Raw genomic sequence first — 18233 nt, forward strand, 5'->3', positions numbered from 1 at the left:
GTGGATGGAAAAAATTCAATTAAATTTCACATGCTCTTCCGCAGATGTGTAATATTCAATTATGTTTTTTCCTCTTCTCGTATACATGCATATACACTTTTGATGTTATTTTTTTCTCTATATGGAAAATTATATTACTTTTTTTTTTGCTGCGCTTACACATGAAATAATTATTTTAACGATGTTTATTGAATGAGTGAAATGGAAGGCTATTCATTCATCAGTGAGTTATTATTTTTTGATTCAATCATATTCCTTTTCTATTTATTCACATATGCGTCTGTATCAGTATGTATTTATGTTTGTTCAGAATTCAATATTTTCGATAGAAATTGTGAATTTTATTTTCAGAGTATTCGATCAAGCTGTTCTGAATTTCTCAACATTCAACTCAGTAATGAATGTGTTGTGTATGTTTTCATTTTTGTACCGCATGTTAATCTCTTGAAAGAAAATTTCCACTGGAAAATAAGGAAAATTGAGAATATAAGATGAAAAAGTATATCACAAAATTGGACTCTCATTCTATGGCAGCATATCACATAACAAAAAAAATGTGTACAATTTCCATCAGATTTGGCGAATTGTGGGTGGAAAAATTCAATTTAATGTTCAACTCAAATTCTCATCCATTTTTTATCTTCAACTTCTCAGCCATGTAGAAGGAAAAAAATAAAAAATTAGGAGAATAGCTCGGTCATTTCATTCTTTTTTCCATTTATGTGATTATGTTGAGTGAGTGTGATTTTTTTAGCAAAATTGTATGGATAGTATTGGCTAAAGAGGATTTTTCATTTTGGACTAAACTTTATCTTTATAATTCTACATTATTATAAGTATATTGTAAGGTAAAAAAAAGCTGGATAATCGGAATGAGAAGCATAAAGATTTTTTTATTTTTAAATCCTACTAATAAATTTTGATCGCAATTGATTTAGTTATATCGGGTCAGTTTATTAATCATGTTTTGATATTTAATTTAAGTTGAGAATCATAAACATTTGAAAATCAGAAAAATAAAATTGCTACCACAATTCAGAAATTTTAATATAAAAGTCATCATTTTAATTTTCTGAGGAGGATATCATTTATTATTTTAGTTGGATTATCTATGGTCTATATTTTAATAAACTCAAATTGGCAAAATAGTCGTTAAAAATGTGCACATTGCAAAAAATTCAAATTTACTGATGCTTCAATGTTGTAATGCAATGTTTAATGTTTTATTAAAACATTGCAAAAAAATACAAACATTCTTAACCCCTGATATTATTGTTTACGTTTGATCATACTTGTTATAATATTTTCGCAAATTATTAATTAAAATGGTTAGCTTAACATCTCTTCCAAACGAAATTCTTGTTCAAATTTTTGGCTATTGCAAGGTACTTCCATTAACTTTGGTATCAAAGCAATTTAACAATATTATCAGCAATACACCAAGTTTAATGAAAAAAGTTCATCTTCTAATTACTGAAAGATCAAAAAATTTGGCAGTAGCTCAAAGTAAGCGAAAACATCAGAAAGTGCTGATTAAATTTAATTACAAGATCGATAGTTCAATTCTGGTAGTGCTTAAAACGTTTAAGGATCAAATAAAGAACTTAGAACTTATGAGATGCATCCTCACACAAGATCTTTTCATTGAAATGATGGAAGCATTGCCTAATTTGGAAACATTGTCTATTTATACAACTTATTTAAAAAGCAATTTGGATTCTCATGAAGCAGTTATGGAACCACTTAAGTGTATGAAACATCTAAGGACTTTGAATTTTAGAAATTCTGATCAAAAGTTTCTGTATCTTTTAAAAAAATCAAATTCAATATCAATAATCAACATTTCTTTGCCCCATCAATATCCACCTAACGTTATCACAGATTTTCTACAAGATCATCAAAATGTTGAAATTATAGAGAATTTAATGGTGTCAGAAATTGAACAAACAATTTTGGTATACGTTTTATGTAACATGAAAAACTTGACGAAATTGTGCCTCGAAATAGACAAGATACAAATGAATGAGATTAGAAATCTGGAAATTGAAAACACAACAATTAAAAATCTTAATTTATATGGAAGCCCATTGGATCCAGTTGATTTCAATACCATTATTGGTTTCTTCAAAAATTTGACAAATCTTGAAATAGAAATCAATAGTGTACTAGAACCAATTAATATGGTTCAAATTCAACGATCAGCTCCTAAAATTGAATCATTGAAGATTTTGAACTGCTACGGTGATTTTTTCAATCAAATTACTCTCCCAACTTTGAAAGTTTTCGAGATATATGGCACATCTTCATTTACACCAGCCGATTGGATCAACTTCTTACAGAGAAATACGAAAATAGAAGTATTAATAATCAAAGATGAAGCCGTAACAAATGAGGTTTTTATGATAATCACTCATGAGCTGAGAAGTCTTCGATATTTTGAAGTTTTTTATGATCCTCAACGATTAACTGATGATATTTTGAATTTCATTAGTGATCCTTCATTTCCTCAAAATATAAGAACTGTTAAAATAGGAAAACGAAATTGGCAGCAGTCTTCAAACAGCTTTTTTAATTTAACAACTGAACAGAAAAATTTGCTTAACAACAACACCGGTTTTTCTTTAATACTTAAATAAATAAATTAAAATAAAGAATAAAGAATATGATAATAAGGAATAAGCAAAACATTATGTTTAAGTTGAATTTAAGAAATAAATATTAAGCTTTAAAATAAATTAAATAAAAAATCCATCATATTAAAACTGTTACTCAAACCGAAAATTTAAAATTTTCAAATTTAAATGGACTTACTCAGTAAAGTTATAAGCCCCTCTATTGTTTAAGTAGATTTAAAAGGAATATTTTTTAATTTTGATGTTTTTCACATATTTTTAGAATAATAAACATAAATAAAGTAAAATTTCAAAGAAATAAAGTGCATTTAAATTGTATTTTTACGCCTACTTAAGTTTTTTAAAGTGATAATTTGAGATATTAGCAAAAAAGTTTTATAAAAATTGATGATTTCAAAATCTTGATTTTTCAAAACAAAGAAAATTATTTGACTTCAAGGTGACAATGCATTTTATGAACGAAATTATTTTAAAATACTTATTTATTAATGAAAACTTCTAAATATAACAACGATAAAATTAATCTGAACCTAATTACAGCATTGAAACTCACAAAACTAATTTTATTTAATATTTTAATAGATGGATTCGAATGTTCGAAATAGTAAACAAACTCAAGCGAAGAAGCTAATTGAAAAATATTTTTTTCAAATAACTGTTGGATGTGGAAATGCCGATTGTAAAAACAAATATTGCTTAAGTTCAGGACACTTGGAAAAATCATTAACACCAAATCAAGCTGCTGTAAAAGCTATTCAACTATATGTTGAAGAAGCAAAACTGTGCGAAAATTTAAAAGGCACAGAAGAACTTCAGAAAAATAATTCACCATCATCTGAGGATATTGAAATGGAAGGACCCTTCAATAAAAAGTAAACTTTAATATTTTAATTTTTTATTTATATAATACAGTTTTATGAATCATTTCAGGACCAATACGGAATCTGATTTTATGAAAAAAGTCGAACCATCACATTCTAGTCTAAACAGAAAATCTAATGACAATCTATCACCAAGTTCACCAACAAAAGAACTCTCATACATTGATGAAGCGAAATTAGATGAAATGATTGAAAATTGTGTGGAAACAAACAATTTTGCACCAATAATTCGATCTTTAGGAAGAGTTTTTTCAGATAAAGATTCTGTGTTAAAAAGTTTTCAGCTAAAGCCGAAAAGCTCAATTGACGTAATATTAGATAGAGTTCAACAAGTTAGTGCTATAAAGACTATGAAAAAGGAAGATATTCGTACATTAGAGGATGATGAAAAAGATCAAGACTTAATGGATTGCGAAGAGAATAAAGACGAAAAAGTACCGCCCTATTCTACAATTGATTTTGAGAGCTTAAGACGTAGTTTCCGTAAATTATATGAGAAAAATTCAAAAGTTTTTGAAGCATTAGATAATGCTATTCAAAGTTTAGCAACATTAATTCAAATTGACATGAGAATTATGAGAGAGAATGAGCAATTTGAAGAGGTTTTATGCTGCATAGTAATTTTATTCGAAATATTCCAGATTGGATCAAGTATGCTCGAGCAATCAATATTTCGTACGTTAACTGCTATAACAGAACTTCCAATTTGGGCGCAGGCAAAACTTGCTCAAATTTGGAGTACTCATTGCAAAGAAGGTTTGTGTTTCTTAAAATATTATGTTGGTTTATTATGATATCTATTTTCTACAATTTATAGGTTTAAGACCAATTTTGTTGATTTTACAACAAATCATTACACTTCAAGTCATTTCAAATACTTATCATCGTAATTTCCATGTTAACGACAATGAAATTGTTGCAAACGCAACAAAAGTAATGAAAATTGTTTTCTGTGCTAACATTCTCGCTAGTGAGATGATTGAATTACCTAAATATTTACCTGAGCAATCAAAAGCATCCGGTAATGAAGAATCAATGCATGAAGAGGAAGACGAGGATGATTTTAGTTCAATATTGTATCAAGTTGATTCGTCAAAAAACAAACAAATATTTGAAGATCCATTAATGAAAGAATTAGGTTTTTCTGTGCACGATTGCAACGAACCATTTATTCCATATGAAGAATTCCAAAATGAGCCATTGTGTGATGTCATTGAAACTGATGAAGATTACATGCGTTATAGAAATTTGGTTTTTAATGATAACAATTCCATGCCATTTAGCTCCAATAAGAAATTTAGTTTCATCGTTTATTCTTTTATATTAACACCGTCAGCAAAGACATTAAAATTATTCTTCGACAGTCGTTTTAAAATGTATACAGAAAGAATGTTGTTAAATCCTTATTTAAAACTAAAAATTCGTAGAGATTTTATAATCGACGATGCTTTAGCAGAATTAGAAATGGTTGCTTTAAGCAATCCAAAAGATCTCAAGAAACAAATCTTTATTGAATTTGATGGTGAGCAAGGAATCGATGAAGGTGGTGTCTCAAAAGAATTCTTCCAGCTTATTGTTGAAGAGATTTTTAATCCTGACTATGGAATGTTTACAACTAATGAGGATACTCAAACATGCTGGTTCAATTCATTTTCATTTGAGAATGAGGCACAATTTACACTTATTGGAATAGTTTTAGGTCTAGCCATATATAATAGTATAATTCTGCCATTGAATTTCCCTATGGTCGTCTATAAAAAATTAATGGATGTACGTAGTTCATGGCATGATTTAAAAGATTGGAATCCAATCCTTTATAATAGTTTAAAGGCAATTCTGGATTATACAGAGCCTGATATGGAAGAAGTTTTTTCACAAACTTTTGAGATTGGCTATGAAAATGTTTTTGGAGCCCCAATAAAGCATTGCTTAAAAAGTGACGGAGAAAATATTCCAGTAAATCAAAATAATAAACATGAATTTGTTGAGCTTTATGCTAATTTTGTCCTAAATCAAAGCATTGAAAAACAATTTAAAGCCTTTAAGAAAGGATTCCAAATGGTAACAGATGAAAGTCCACTAAAACTTCTTTTTCGTCCTGAAGAGATCGAGTTATTAGTTTGTGGTTCAAAGAACTTTGATTTTGATGAGTTGGAAAAGTCAACAGAATATGAAGGAGGGTACACTGCTGAAACAGAAATTATCAAACATTTCTGGAGCGTTGTTCATGGATTATCATTAGAAAACAAGAGAAAATTGCTTCAATTTACGACAGGTAAGAGATTCGATTTTTTCAGCTGTAAATTTTTTGAGATATTTTTTTAAAAATTAAAATTTCTCTCAAATATAGGATCAAATCGTGTTCCAGTTGGTGGATTAAGTAAACTAAAATTAGTGATTGCTCGTCACGGACCTGATTGCGATCGTTTACCGACAAGTCACACATGTTTCAACATTCTACTACTTCCAGAATATAGTTCACGAGAAAAAATTGAGGAGCGTTTACTGAAAGCAATAAATTATTCAAAAGGATTTGGAATGTTGTAAAATCTGATCCGTAAATGAAAGCATTTGACTAAAATTTTAAGTTTCTCCTATGTCCAACATTCATATACACTTTGTTCATTCAAATATATTACAATATTCTACAGACAAAAACTTACTTTAGTTTTTTTTTAATTTCATATGAAAGTGTACATTGTAGAAAATCGACGAACAAAAGTTCAGAAATCTGCAAAATATAGCTAAAAGTAGAAAAAATGAAAAACGTGATTGCAAGCACACATTATCTCTTTCAGTTATAAATCAGAATAGAAATTAAAAATTACAGATTTAAGAAAATTCATTAACAAACTTACGAGTTTGAAAGATGAGAGGTCAAACTCGATGTATAAAGTACTAAAAGGATAACTGAATATGAAATCTCTTTTTAATTTTAGGATCATAGTATTATTATTATTATTATTTTTATTTACAAATAAGTAACTAAATCTACAAATAATATAAAATTTTAATTTAGAACCAAGGGAACCAAATTGGATCCATATGAGATAAATAGTCTTGATTTCTGGCTTTTTCAATTAGCTGCGAAACTTTTGTCTCTTCCTCCGATGAATCAAATGTCATTAATTCCTCCAGGCGTTTCATTGCTAGATTTACTGATTTGTTTATGGATTCAATGACATTATCTGAATTAATTTCGTTGTAGCTTTTGTCTTGTGAAAGATCATCATTTAAATCAATTGGTGTTGCATTCATGATAATACGACGAAAGTACATGATGTATTCATCACGTAGAATGGTTCTTAGAATCGTTGGAACCTTTGGAAGCAAAAAACAATTAATAAATGACATGTTCAAAATAACATAGTTAATACTACCTGAAAGTTTGGCTGCAAATAGCATCGTGAGGTGGACATCATGCAAGCAGTATATGGACCCAATACTCCTACATTTGATATAAATTCAGTAATATTCGGAGTAAGTCTAAATGGTACTGGTTTTGGTGAACTCATTTCACCATTTGAATCATCCAAATCAAACTTATAATACGACACATTTATTAATCCAGTATCTTGATGAACATACATTTGTTCTGGATTAAGTCTTGTCAAGTGGAATGCATATTCAACTGTAGACCAAAGTGCAAGTTGAAGTGTAAACATTTTTCTAAACGACCAATAATCTGTTGATGATGTAAATGCTTGATTTGCCCAATCTTTTAAGATTGTTTTAGGAATCATTTTCTTTTGAACTTCAAGGAAAATATCTTTTAATATTATATGTGTTGTTTGAGCGCCTCTTCGTTGAATTTCAATTAATCGTTCATAATATCTAGATATTGCAGCATTGTAGTCAGTGTTCATTTTGGAGCTATGTATCTTAAGTATATCCAAAAGAGAATTACTTGAAGGATTATCTTCTACAAGTCTCATTTGTGGATAAATTGGAATAACTCGAGGTATAGTTATCGAAAGGAATCGTCTACTGGTCTCCTTAAATTTGGTCAGATAACCACTAAGCATTCGCAATAGCTGAAGCACTCGTTCTTCTCTTCTTGCATCGATCATTCCAGAATCATTTACAACCAAATATGGATAGATCTGTAAAACACAAATTAATAAATAATTTAAAAATGTTCAATTTTTTTTTTTTAATATTTGTTACTTTTCCGTTTGTTCCTTGGATTAATATTCTCCTTGCCGAAGTATTATGCTTTTGCACGATTTCAACTCTTGGCATGAACTTAGCTATCTTAATATGATAATGTGAATGTCGTGGTAATAACAACTCTCCTGGCAAATCGATCTCCGCTGTTTTATTACTAAAGTTCGATAAAAATCTGTATTTTTCTTCTATCAAAAAAGATCTAAAAAAATTAAAAAAAAAAAAAAAAAAATGTTATTAATTCCAGCATAGAAGTTCAACTAACAAAGCTTACTTTGACAAATATTTAACTTTTTCTTCCATAATTTTTATGCAAGCTTTGAGTCTTTTTATAAGATCTATCAGTTTGTTACTCTCAGGTTGTTGAAAATTAAATCCCTCTATAAATTGTTGACGAAGTTTATTGAATACTGGATCTTGTAGTAAGCTTTCTGATGCATTTTCTGATACCATTGAGAAATTTGATATCAGTTTCCTTATAAAATTTACTGTATGCTGAGTAGTAGTTGCCTCATTGATAGATAACCGATTATCAAATGCGATTCCATAACATTTTGTCAAACCTTGTTTTAATTGATGCAAGTTTTCTTCAAATACATTTTCACGGAACCAGCGTATTCCATCCAAGTCTGATTTTGACATTAGTTGATCTAAAATATTTTCTAAAGAGCAAACGATTGTTGGATGAACTTCTCTTACTAATTGCATAATCTTAGAGCATCGCCACATTGCTGGTGTCGATTTCATTGACAACAAATTAGATTGATTCATTGAAGAAGTTCCTGGTTGATCACCAAAACTTTTGAAGTGCTCAATGTTTTTATATCTTTCACGTTGTTCAATTTTCAACATTAAGTAGAGCGTTCGTATAGGAAAGTAAACGGCTTGTGGGAATATTTTTGCTATTTGATTTAGCAAATTCATAATTGTGTCGCACTCATATTGTACTAGTGCATTAAATAGTTGAGGAATCCATGAAAGCCAATTAATCATTGGAATTCCGAACATATAATTGTCCATAACCTTAAACATTTCAGTTCGAGTTTCATTGTATGTCAAAAGCCATAGCACTTTTGCCAAATATTTTCTTGATTTCATTTCATTATGTTCACGTGATGCATGAAGGAAGCAAGTTAATGCGGATATTCCTGACGATATTGCCTTTTTAGGATTTCTTTTGAAAAGATTTTCCATATATTCTCCATAAAATGACCAGACTTTAGTTGAATTGTCACAAAGTTCAACTGCATTTTGAAATGCTTTGTTAGCATCTGGTGTATTTCCTATATATGTTTGCAAGTATCCCTCGTATCCATATAAAATAGATTTGAATTCTGGTTGAAATAAATCAAGGTTCACATTCTCAACAATTTTCAATGCATCCGCAAGATTAATTTTTGGATCGGTAGAATATTGTGATAAATTAATGAAATATTTAATTTGCTGTACGATTTTTTGGAAACAATCTGCTAATGGTATCGACGCGATCGAGTCAATCTCAGTTAATGATTTTTGACATGAAGCAGACAAGTTTTGCTTTCTTGCAATTTTTGCAAACTTTATGTAGGTTTGTGCTGATGCTTGAGATCCCAAATTTGCTACGACATGGTTACTACCACTTGCGTTTTCAACAATCAACTTATAATGATGTTGACGCCATGTAAATATGTCTTTCCAGTGTGACAAATCATCAGATATAATTGGTAATCTGTTCCTCCATGTTTTAATAATACTTTTCATATCGTGGAATGGCAAAGCTTGTTTTCTTAAAAGATCTTGATGTATTTGACCAGCTTCTTGCAATTCCATGATTTGTTGTGCATTTTGTAGAATTGGAATATGAACATTTGAAATAACGTGTGGCAAGAATTTCCACTGATGTAAACAAGCCATTGACGCATTTTCTATGTATTTGGCAATAACAGTTTCCTTCTGACACAAAAGAGAAATATATCCACCATATAATCCCACTTTACTGTCATTTTGTTTGGATATTAACTGCTCAGCTCTTAAAAATGATTGGTGCATCAAATTCCAATCGGACATTTTCCACGCGCAATCTATTATATGTAGTATATATTTATCTTTATTTGTTGAAGTATAATTTAATAAATTGCTCCAATCATTCAGTTCCTTTGTACAACGAATCCAGTGATCTTCCCACAATTCTATCTCGTCACTTATAGACACAGTATTAATTCCATTTGAAACATCTTGTTTAAATTTCAGCAAAGCATTTTCATAATTATTTTGAGCTTCTTCAAAGTATCCCATTTGTTCATAAAATATGGCAATATTAGTTTCTGGATACTTTGCGTGAGTTTTCCACAAGCCAGCCCATAAATCTTCTTCTTTTAACGAGGAATATAGACTTGAAAGTGATCCAAAAACTTCTGTTAGCATTTCATCTTCTGGCTCATCATCGAATTCTGTTAATTCTAAATTTTCTCGTTCCTTCATAAAGTTTTCAAGCATATCTTCTGTTAATAATGCAACAGTATGCCAAGTATTGTGAATCTTGCTAATAGATTTTAACAATTTTGGTGACATTGGCACAGGGGGGTTACAGTTTGAAAGTGCTTGTACAAATGTATTGAGAGCACTTTGATTGACACCATTTAAATTTATTTTAGTTCCATTTGATAGAAACGGAATAATTTCCTTTGCTAATTCATTACGTTGTGAATATTCAAAGTTAGACCATAACTGTGGAAATACCTTTATCCACAACTTTTCTGAAAGTTTTTTGTCTACATGGCATATTTGAACAACACCTTTCAGAAAATTTTCTGTATTAAACTCCTGAGAAATTTTTGAAAATTTCATTTGCGATGATGCAAGTTTCGCAATGAATTGATCACGACTTCCAATAGCATTATATATATTAATAAAATTACTTATATCTTCCTTGTTTTCATTGAAATCGAAATCTTTGTAATCTTCATTTTCTTGTGCAAACATTTGGATCATGTCAATCGATTTTGTTATCTTAGGAATTTTGTAGTCATTAGCAGTCATATTAAATATACTTTCGCAATCAACAGTTAAAAACAATAGTTCAATACATTGTTTTATCCAGTAGTGATGGCTTATTGAATCCCATGTTCTTGTTGATAAAATATACATAAGCCGAGTATAAACACTCTTTTCAACAGTTTTGTTAAAATGTGTGAAAAATTTCTGCCTTATTTCGTATTGAGCGCACTTTAAGCCACCCAAAAATGCATGGTCTAATCTGGATGTTAATTCGATAGTGTTTGTTTGTGAATTCGAGAAAATATAATATATTAACTCTAAGAACTGTCCATTCAGAGCAGAATCACTATTAAATCTGTTTTCAACGTGGTAGGTTAATTTTTGTAAAAGTATAACTTTCTCTCTTAAGCATGGTTCATTGAGTGGATCTTTCAAATGAAACCAACTTTCAAGAAGCTGAATTATTGTTTTGATAATTTTAGAATCACTGCTTTTTTCAATTAGCTCAATTAATATAACACTGATGTACGTTTTACGTGTTTCAGCTGACATAATATTCAAATAATTCTTTAATAAATGCAGTGATTGCATTAGCATTTCCTTAGTCAATTCATTATTTGGTGAAGGTGCTTGTGTTGGAGCTTGTTGTTGAGAATTAACATTCAGGTGGTCTGTTTTCAGCAAAACTACAAATCGAGTGAACTTTTCTACAAACTTTTCAAAATATTTACTATCATTTGAGAAAGCAGTCTTTAATATTAAGAAGGTTCCAAAGAATGATGCTGTCGGAGTTTCAGTATCCTTTTCGAAAACTTCAAGTCCATTTCTTATAGCCTTTTCTACAGTTTGATACAAAAATCTTAATTCATCATGATTCATGTAAACTTCAGGTGGAAAAAGCGTGAATAGTTTGGAAAGGAATGTTGACATTAATCTTAAAACTTTTGTTTGTGCACTTGTAATACAAATCGCTAAACCTGGTTGAAGAGTTTTTATGATTGAAAGTAATTTTGTTTCATCCAATTCATCTAAAAGATGAATGAAAATTTCCAGAAAATTGCATACAGTCGTGCTACTGACTTTTGATGGCTCCTCGAACACCTTCTTTAATCGAATCAATTGTAAATCTTCGTTTTCTTTTATCCAAACACCTTTTTTAAGAATTTTTTTCAATAAATTCAGACTGTGTTTCGATATTACCTCATTAGGAGAGACGATTGATGATAATTGACTTGTAATTTGTTCACTTAACATGAAGAGTAAATCAAATAAGAAATTTATTACAGATTTACAATGAACGTACTCAATTGGTTTGTTTGACGCATCGTCAATTGACATTAGTGACATTTGAGATGGTCCTGGTTGTGGAGAATATTCCCCTACTGCTTGTTTTTTTATAGACGATTGTAAAAGTTCCTGGTGGGTTCTTTTAATCCCGCCTGTTAATGACATTTTTTCTTGTTCTTCAGCATTATCTTTGATTCTTTTAAGTTCCCAATTTATTATTACCTCAGCAATATCAATCGCTAGTTTTCTATAGTCTATTGAATTTGATGATTCTAATCTTTGCATTGATTGTATCATATTTTGAATTATCTCATGTCGTACTGGATAATAAATAGAATGATGTCGGATTATAACTTGAAAAACATGATAAAGTTGCAATATTGCGTGTCCATCTTTGATAATCACTGATTTTGTGAGATTAATTAATGATAAATTAGATTGATCATTCATTTTTAGTGGCATCATTGGCATAAACACTTCTAATGTTTGACGAACTATGTTTCTGGCTTCAATAGCATGTGCCTTAAGAAGTGAGTGGAAGACTTTGAATACCACTTCTTGCCATGATTTTTTATTTGCAAGTTTAGCAATAATGTGTGAAAGTAGTAAATGTCCATTGTATACTGCAGTTGGATCCCAAAAATTCTTTGAATGCAACAAACTTGAATATCCAAAAGTTGTCAGCTGTCGAATGTCTTCTTTCTTGTTACTTTGAATGTATGGAGATGCCCGCTCAACCAGTAGACAGGCAAATTGTAGAAGAACTATTCGCAAACCATCATCATTTTCTTTCATCATAAATGGATTAACAATTTTATTAATAAACACTGAAATAATGTTACTTTCTTCATCTTGAGTTATTCCTCTAATCAAACGACTTTCTTCGCCTTTATCAAAGCTTATTGCAAAGCTTGGTATGAGAATCATCGTTAATATTTTGATTTTTAGATCTATAGTGACTGTGGGTCGATTATAATATTCCACAAACATGAAAAATGCATTTCTCTTCCAATCAACGGTGTAATTTTGACATATAGTATAGATGAAATCTCGAAAAAACTATATTTTTAAAAAAAATAAATATGCATAGTAAGGAATTATTAGATAACAAGAAGATTGCACATGATTTTTATCATTTTTAACTTACTTGAAAATCCGGGACAAATCTGACATTGAAAATGTTGAGTAATTGAAAAAGTAGATCAATATCTCCTATTAGAAAAAAATTGTATTAGTTTTTTTAAACCTTTAATTAAACAAAAAAATTTACCAGGATTATGTTCAAAATAGTGCAGCAAAATTTTTGTCACCAAGTGCCAGTAATCACACACCATATTATATTGATCGACGTTTTTATTTAAATCTATTCTCCAGATATGATTTAGAGCATCAACAATACCCATTTGAGATGAAAGCCATTGATTATTAAGCACAGTTATTGTATGTATTATCAAAATAGCATGATATTGCTCGTTTTTACTTGGTGATGAATTTACTCTCAATATCAATTCCTTCAGTCTACTACTTCTATTTTCCATAACAGATTTAAATATATTACCATCTTTATTTTTGAGAAGGAAAATTGTAAATCTGTTATATTGTTGGTTTTTAATTTGCTCATCTGCCAAAAGAAAAGTTATTGTTTCCTCAGGATAACGCAATAAAAATTTGATGAGTGGTTCTCTATAAGGACATGATGTTTCAATTGACACATTTTCCTCAAATGTCATTACTAAACGTATTAATAATATAACAAATTTTGCTGAGCATGTTGGAATCAAATGAAACAAATCTATAATAGCTGCTATTTTCAATTCTGTTTCTCCAGTTTTTGCAATTTTCAAATAGTTTTGATCCTTGTTGGCAATAATTGAATTTTGAATTAACTTTTTTACAATTTCGAATAACTGTTCACAGGTTTTCTCAGTAAACATTTTGGGGAACAGCAAGCAATAATAAGATAGTCTTTTTATGCTATTGGAAGTCCAACTATTATAATCACCAAGAGATTCCAAAAATGAATGTTGAACGGGCCATCCAGTTTCGGTTTTTTCTTTGCATTCGTCTATTAATTTTTTGAGACATTCAAAAGCAGTTTCTTGAAGATTCTGATGATTCTCCAAAGCTTTGAACAAAGTGATAAATGCATCTTCACAAAAATTTATATTTTTTACTTTGTCGGTATCGTAATGTTGGTTGTGATAAATATAATGCCATGACACCAATACCCTCATCGCACTTTCTCGTAATTCTGGTAACACTTTTGGGTCTTTATATGCATCACATCTTGACATAGTGTCGTCATCACATTTGATAATAATTTTCACATCGGTCAAAAATTGAAAGTTATCAAATTTCATTAATTTTGGTTCTAAAGATGTACAAAAATAATTGGCTTCCAGTATTCCAATTTGTGTGCTTAGTGGCTGATGTCGAAGATATGTTTTTGCAGGTGAAAAAACGATTACTTCGGCAAAGAAATTTTTGTATGGTTCCAGTAAGTTTGAAATGGTAGTTTTTTGTAGTTGTGCAATTTTTCTCAGAGATTTTGTTGCTACTTTTCGTATAAGCTTATGTGGACTTGCTGTTTGTAGTACTAATTCATTCACTACACTATTGTATACTTTGATGTATTCTTCAGTCATATTATTAGAGCTGACATAATTCATTATCATTTCCAACAAAAAATCAACATTTGTTTCTGCTACATCAATAGTACCTCTGCAGACATTGTCAGATAAGTCTCGAATAACAAATAAGTGTGCTTTTAAAATAGCAAATAAATTTTTGAAGAATAGTGAAGACGGAAGTTGTTCACATAAAAACTTCAGAATAATACACCCTCCTTTTTGAGAATATGAAGATTTCTCATATAGCAAATCAATTGCTCTTTCAAACATATATTGTATCATTGGTAAATTTGCAATGCGATTGAGAGATCCCATTACATTCGTAGTAATTTTTATAATTATTTGTAAAATAGAAGTTCCATAGTTATAGATTGTTTTATCTTCACTGTCCATTAAAGAAAATAAACCATCGAACATCAAAAGAGGTTTTTGTAGTGATCCTTCATTAATCTTTTGAATTGTTCCAGTTTGGTAGCCAATAGCTATTATCGTTAATTTTTCTACTATGTGAATTGTAATCGGTAGTGATTCCTTCTTAACATCCTTAAGATGAGATGCTAAGAACATAGAACTAAATGCAACTTGAATCACTTCGTTTTCAAAATTATTGTAAGTTTTAACAATATTCTGTCCAACATTGTCCATTACTATATATTCTGTTTGTTGCAACAAATTCCTCATCGAATTTTGATCATCTTCAAATTCTATATTCGAAAGCAAGAACAATTTTACAACGTTCCAGCTTTCTTTAAGATAAAACGGTTCATTCGATGTCTTTAATATTTGATAAGCAGACTTTATTATGCTTTCAGCTGGCAATTCAACGCGTTTATTTGAATAGGATAGTTTAAGCATCATAGAATCATGTTCCATGTCTTGATGTTCTAGTTTTTGTGGTTCTATTAGCATATTTCTATTGCCACCACCAAATTTTCCAAGTATTCTAAAAGCACCCATTGATGAGTTGTCATGATTACGAAGTGTTTTCCACAATGATTGCATGAGTTCTGCTCGAACAGGTTGTATATGATCACAGAAAAAGTCAGGCAAAAGATTATCAACACATAATTCTAAAGTTCTTAATCCTTGATTCACAAGAGTTGGCGATCCGTTTAATGCTGATACAAGCGGTTCCATTAACATTGGTAAAAATGGAAGTAACGAAGATAATCGAACTGGAACTGTTAGGCATAATTCAACAAACAAATCCTTCATTTGTTGTTCGTGACATCCACTTTGTAATTTATTTAGTCCACCAAGAAGACTTGGCAATAGCGGCAGAAATTCTTGATAAAGAATGTCATATGTTCCTCCTCCAATAGATCGAAATAAAGCTCTTAATAAGAGAAAGTAATTGTAAGGTTCTTCAGCTCTCATTGCCATTTCCATTGAATTAACAACTATGGTTTGTAAATACGGGCGAATCATTCCCTCATTTTCAATACAAAACATCGAAACGCTTCCAAATATCAATTTGTACATTTTTAAATACAGATTTGAAAGTTCTGTATCATTTGAGCCAATTACTTGCATTCTCTTAAGTAAAAATTCAACCATTACAGAAGCAAATATAGGAGAAGTTGCGCGATATGACAAAAATGTATTTATGATTATTTGAAGATTCTGATTCGTTTTCATTTTATCAATTAATGTGTCTATGCAAGACGTGAAAATTTCTTGAAAGTTTTGGCTTGAAAGATTTAGGAATAGGCCACTAAACAACTCCAACAACTCCTTTTCTTCCCGTTGTGCAGCTACTGATAACGCTAGTTTTTGTTGATTATTTCCCAAAGTATTAATTCGATAAACGTAGAAAGCATCTAGCGACCAATTAAAGAAATTAATGAAATACTGGATTTCTTGAGGTGTTAAGACAATTGAAATTTGTTGATTCGGCTGTGCTCCATTATCAATAAAGCTTATACCAAACATGATCGTTTTGATTCCTCCAATAAGAGATTTTATCAATAATTTATATTCTGTGAGATTTAAATTTGACGGAGGAGTAAAACCTATACTCGTTAATTTTGAAATGGCTTCCGGTATTATTTCAACAGATGTGAATTCTTTTGTTGAAGAATCAGTACTCGATGCTAATTGGTTACCAGTTGATTTCCATTTTTCTGTTATTATTGGCATTTGCATTTTGCCAATTGTATGAAATTTGAGAATGAAAACTTTCATCATATTTTGTAGAAGAGTTTTACGAACAGTTGCATCATTGATGTTCATATCTAGTTGCCTTTGCGTTCTAATGCATTCAACAAGATTCAGTAAGAGCCTTATAGACATGATTTGAATAGCCAATGGAAGAGTTTCGTCATGAACATTTTTTGAAAATAACTGAATTGCTTTAGACAATATCTCAAGATTTAATTCCATTCGAACATGATGTATAAAATCACCAAGTGTTGAAAATGCTAGAGGGCGAAGTGAACATAATGCTGTGTATCCAGATTTTCCAAGAAGTAAATCTTCATCAAAAAGAAGTTCTAACGAAGGTATGAAATGTGTTCTTAAATTTGTTGCTAATATATGACGAGTAGCAACTAAGAGCTCTTTTCTCAAATGAGCGACTTCTTTTGGACATAGACGTAATAATAAAATCATCCCTTCAACCAAGGTTTTGGCATGATTCTCAATGATTTCCATAAGACCTCCGGAAAATGTTTTTATCGTGTATGCAAGAAATGCAAGCGTTTTTATCTGGGCTCCAAGAAAATCCACAAACAATTCTCTATTGAATTTTTCGTGTTCGCGAAATTCTTTTGTTGGTTCCAATGTAATTGTATTTAAAATAGCAGGCAAAAAGACAACTACATGATCATGAACATTTTGTTTGTAAAGTTGATACAAAAGAACCAAAACTATAGGAAGCTCTTGAAGGACTTTAAATGAATTTCTTCCTTTTGGCATAATTTTATCTGTTAATGTATAAATATCGTCAATATTGAAATTTGCTTTATCTAGTCGAGAGTATCGAGGATCAAAAATTTTAATCATTTTATGAGGCAGATTCGAGTAGATATTTTGAATATATGCCAAAAATTCTTTGATCTATAAATAAAATAAACAAGAATAAGTCATACTGGAGGGATTGAGTCAATATTTTATAAGCTTACTTGTGGATAAAATGGTGGTCTATACTGTTTGTGTAAATCAATTATGATTCTCAAACATATAAGGACATTTTCTTCATTATCTTCTCTTATTAGTGTAAGCATAAGTGATAAAACTGAAATCACATGAGGACGAATAGTTTCTGATACCGGTAATCTATGCATCATTTCCAATAGTTGTTTTCGAGTCTATGGAACATTGTATGAAGATCAGAAAAATAGTTTTATTCAAAAATAAAGAAATTTAGAATTTCAATTGTTCTTATTTATAATCTTTAGCACTTAATACGGTACCTTTTGTGTTGGACTTTCCGAGAAAAATTGATATTCTCCATTATTAAGATAATTCATAAAAATATTCAGGACTTCAATCACATTATAGTTTTTATCAGCTATAAGAGCATCAAACGATTCACTAACTTCATTAATCACTTTAGCTTTCTGTTCTTCACTTATATTGGGGTTTTCTAATATTTTTAAAGTCTCCATTTTCACTTTATTTGATAAAAATTAATTTTCACTAAGAATTGAAATATCAAA

General features: G+C 30.0%; 2 protein-coding genes across 2 annotated transcripts; one reads left to right on the forward strand and one right to left on the reverse strand.

Moving 5' to 3' along the window:
• Positions 1 to 2859: 2859 nt before the first annotated feature.
• Positions 2860 to 6281, forward strand: Ube3a (ubiquitin protein ligase E3A). The gene is made up of 5 exons (XM_070647339.1): positions 2860 to 3072; positions 3216 to 3505; positions 3564 to 4270; positions 4332 to 5789; positions 5865 to 6281. Exons 2-5 carry the CDS (start codon positions 3216 to 3218, stop codon positions 6059 to 6061), a joined length of 2652 nt encoding a protein of 883 aa, XP_070503440.1. The 5' UTR covers positions 2860 to 3072; the 3' UTR covers positions 6062 to 6281.
• Positions 6282 to 6473: 192 nt separating this feature from the next.
• LOC139095829 (transcription-associated protein 1-like) lies at positions 6474 to 18220 on the reverse strand. The gene is made up of 8 exons (XM_070647340.1): positions 17988 to 18220; positions 17697 to 17882; positions 13215 to 17631; positions 13092 to 13156; positions 7956 to 13003; positions 7682 to 7883; positions 6895 to 7617; positions 6474 to 6835 (listed from the first exon to the last, which is right to left on the reverse strand). The coding sequence occupies exons 1-8, from the start codon at positions 18180 to 18182 to the stop codon at positions 6530 to 6532; spliced, it is 11142 nt and encodes a 3713-aa protein (XP_070503441.1). The 5' UTR covers positions 18183 to 18220; the 3' UTR covers positions 6474 to 6529.
• Between the last annotated feature and the right edge of the window lie 13 nt (positions 18221 to 18233).

The sequence above is a fragment of the Chironomus tepperi genome, unplaced genomic scaffold (genome assembly GCF_022539635.2).
Source record: "Chironomus tepperi strain 1889 unplaced genomic scaffold, CSIRO-AGI_Ctep_v1 contig_376, whole genome shotgun sequence".
Taxonomy (NCBI): Eukaryota; Metazoa; Arthropoda; class Insecta; order Diptera; family Chironomidae; genus Chironomus; species Chironomus tepperi.

Excerpts from the sequence above, each read along its gene's own strand:
- Ube3a (XM_070647339.1), top strand. The coding sequence starts at position 3,216 with ATGGATTCGAATGTTCGAAATAGTAAACAAACTCAAGCGAAGAAGCTA. Across the intron at positions 3,506-3,563 it reads GAAGGACCCTTCAATAAAAA|GACCAATACGGAATCTGATT; the intron begins GTAAACTTTAAT and ends GAATCATTTCAG. Across the intron at positions 4,271-4,331 it reads GAGTACTCATTGCAAAGAAG|GTTTAAGACCAATTTTGTTG; the intron begins GTTTGTGTTTCT and ends TACAATTTATAG.
- LOC139095829 (XM_070647340.1), bottom strand. The coding sequence starts at position 18,182 with ATGGAGACTTTAAAAATATTAGAAAACCCCAATATAAGTGAAGAACAG. Across the intron at positions 17,632-17,696 it reads GACCACCATTTTATCCACAA|ATCAAAGAATTTTTGGCATA; the intron begins GTAAGCTTATAA and ends TTTTATTTATAG. Across the intron at positions 6,836-6,894 it reads ATTTGCAGCCAAACTTTCAG|GTTCCAACGATTCTAAGAAC; the intron begins GTAGTATTAACT and ends TTGCTTCCAAAG.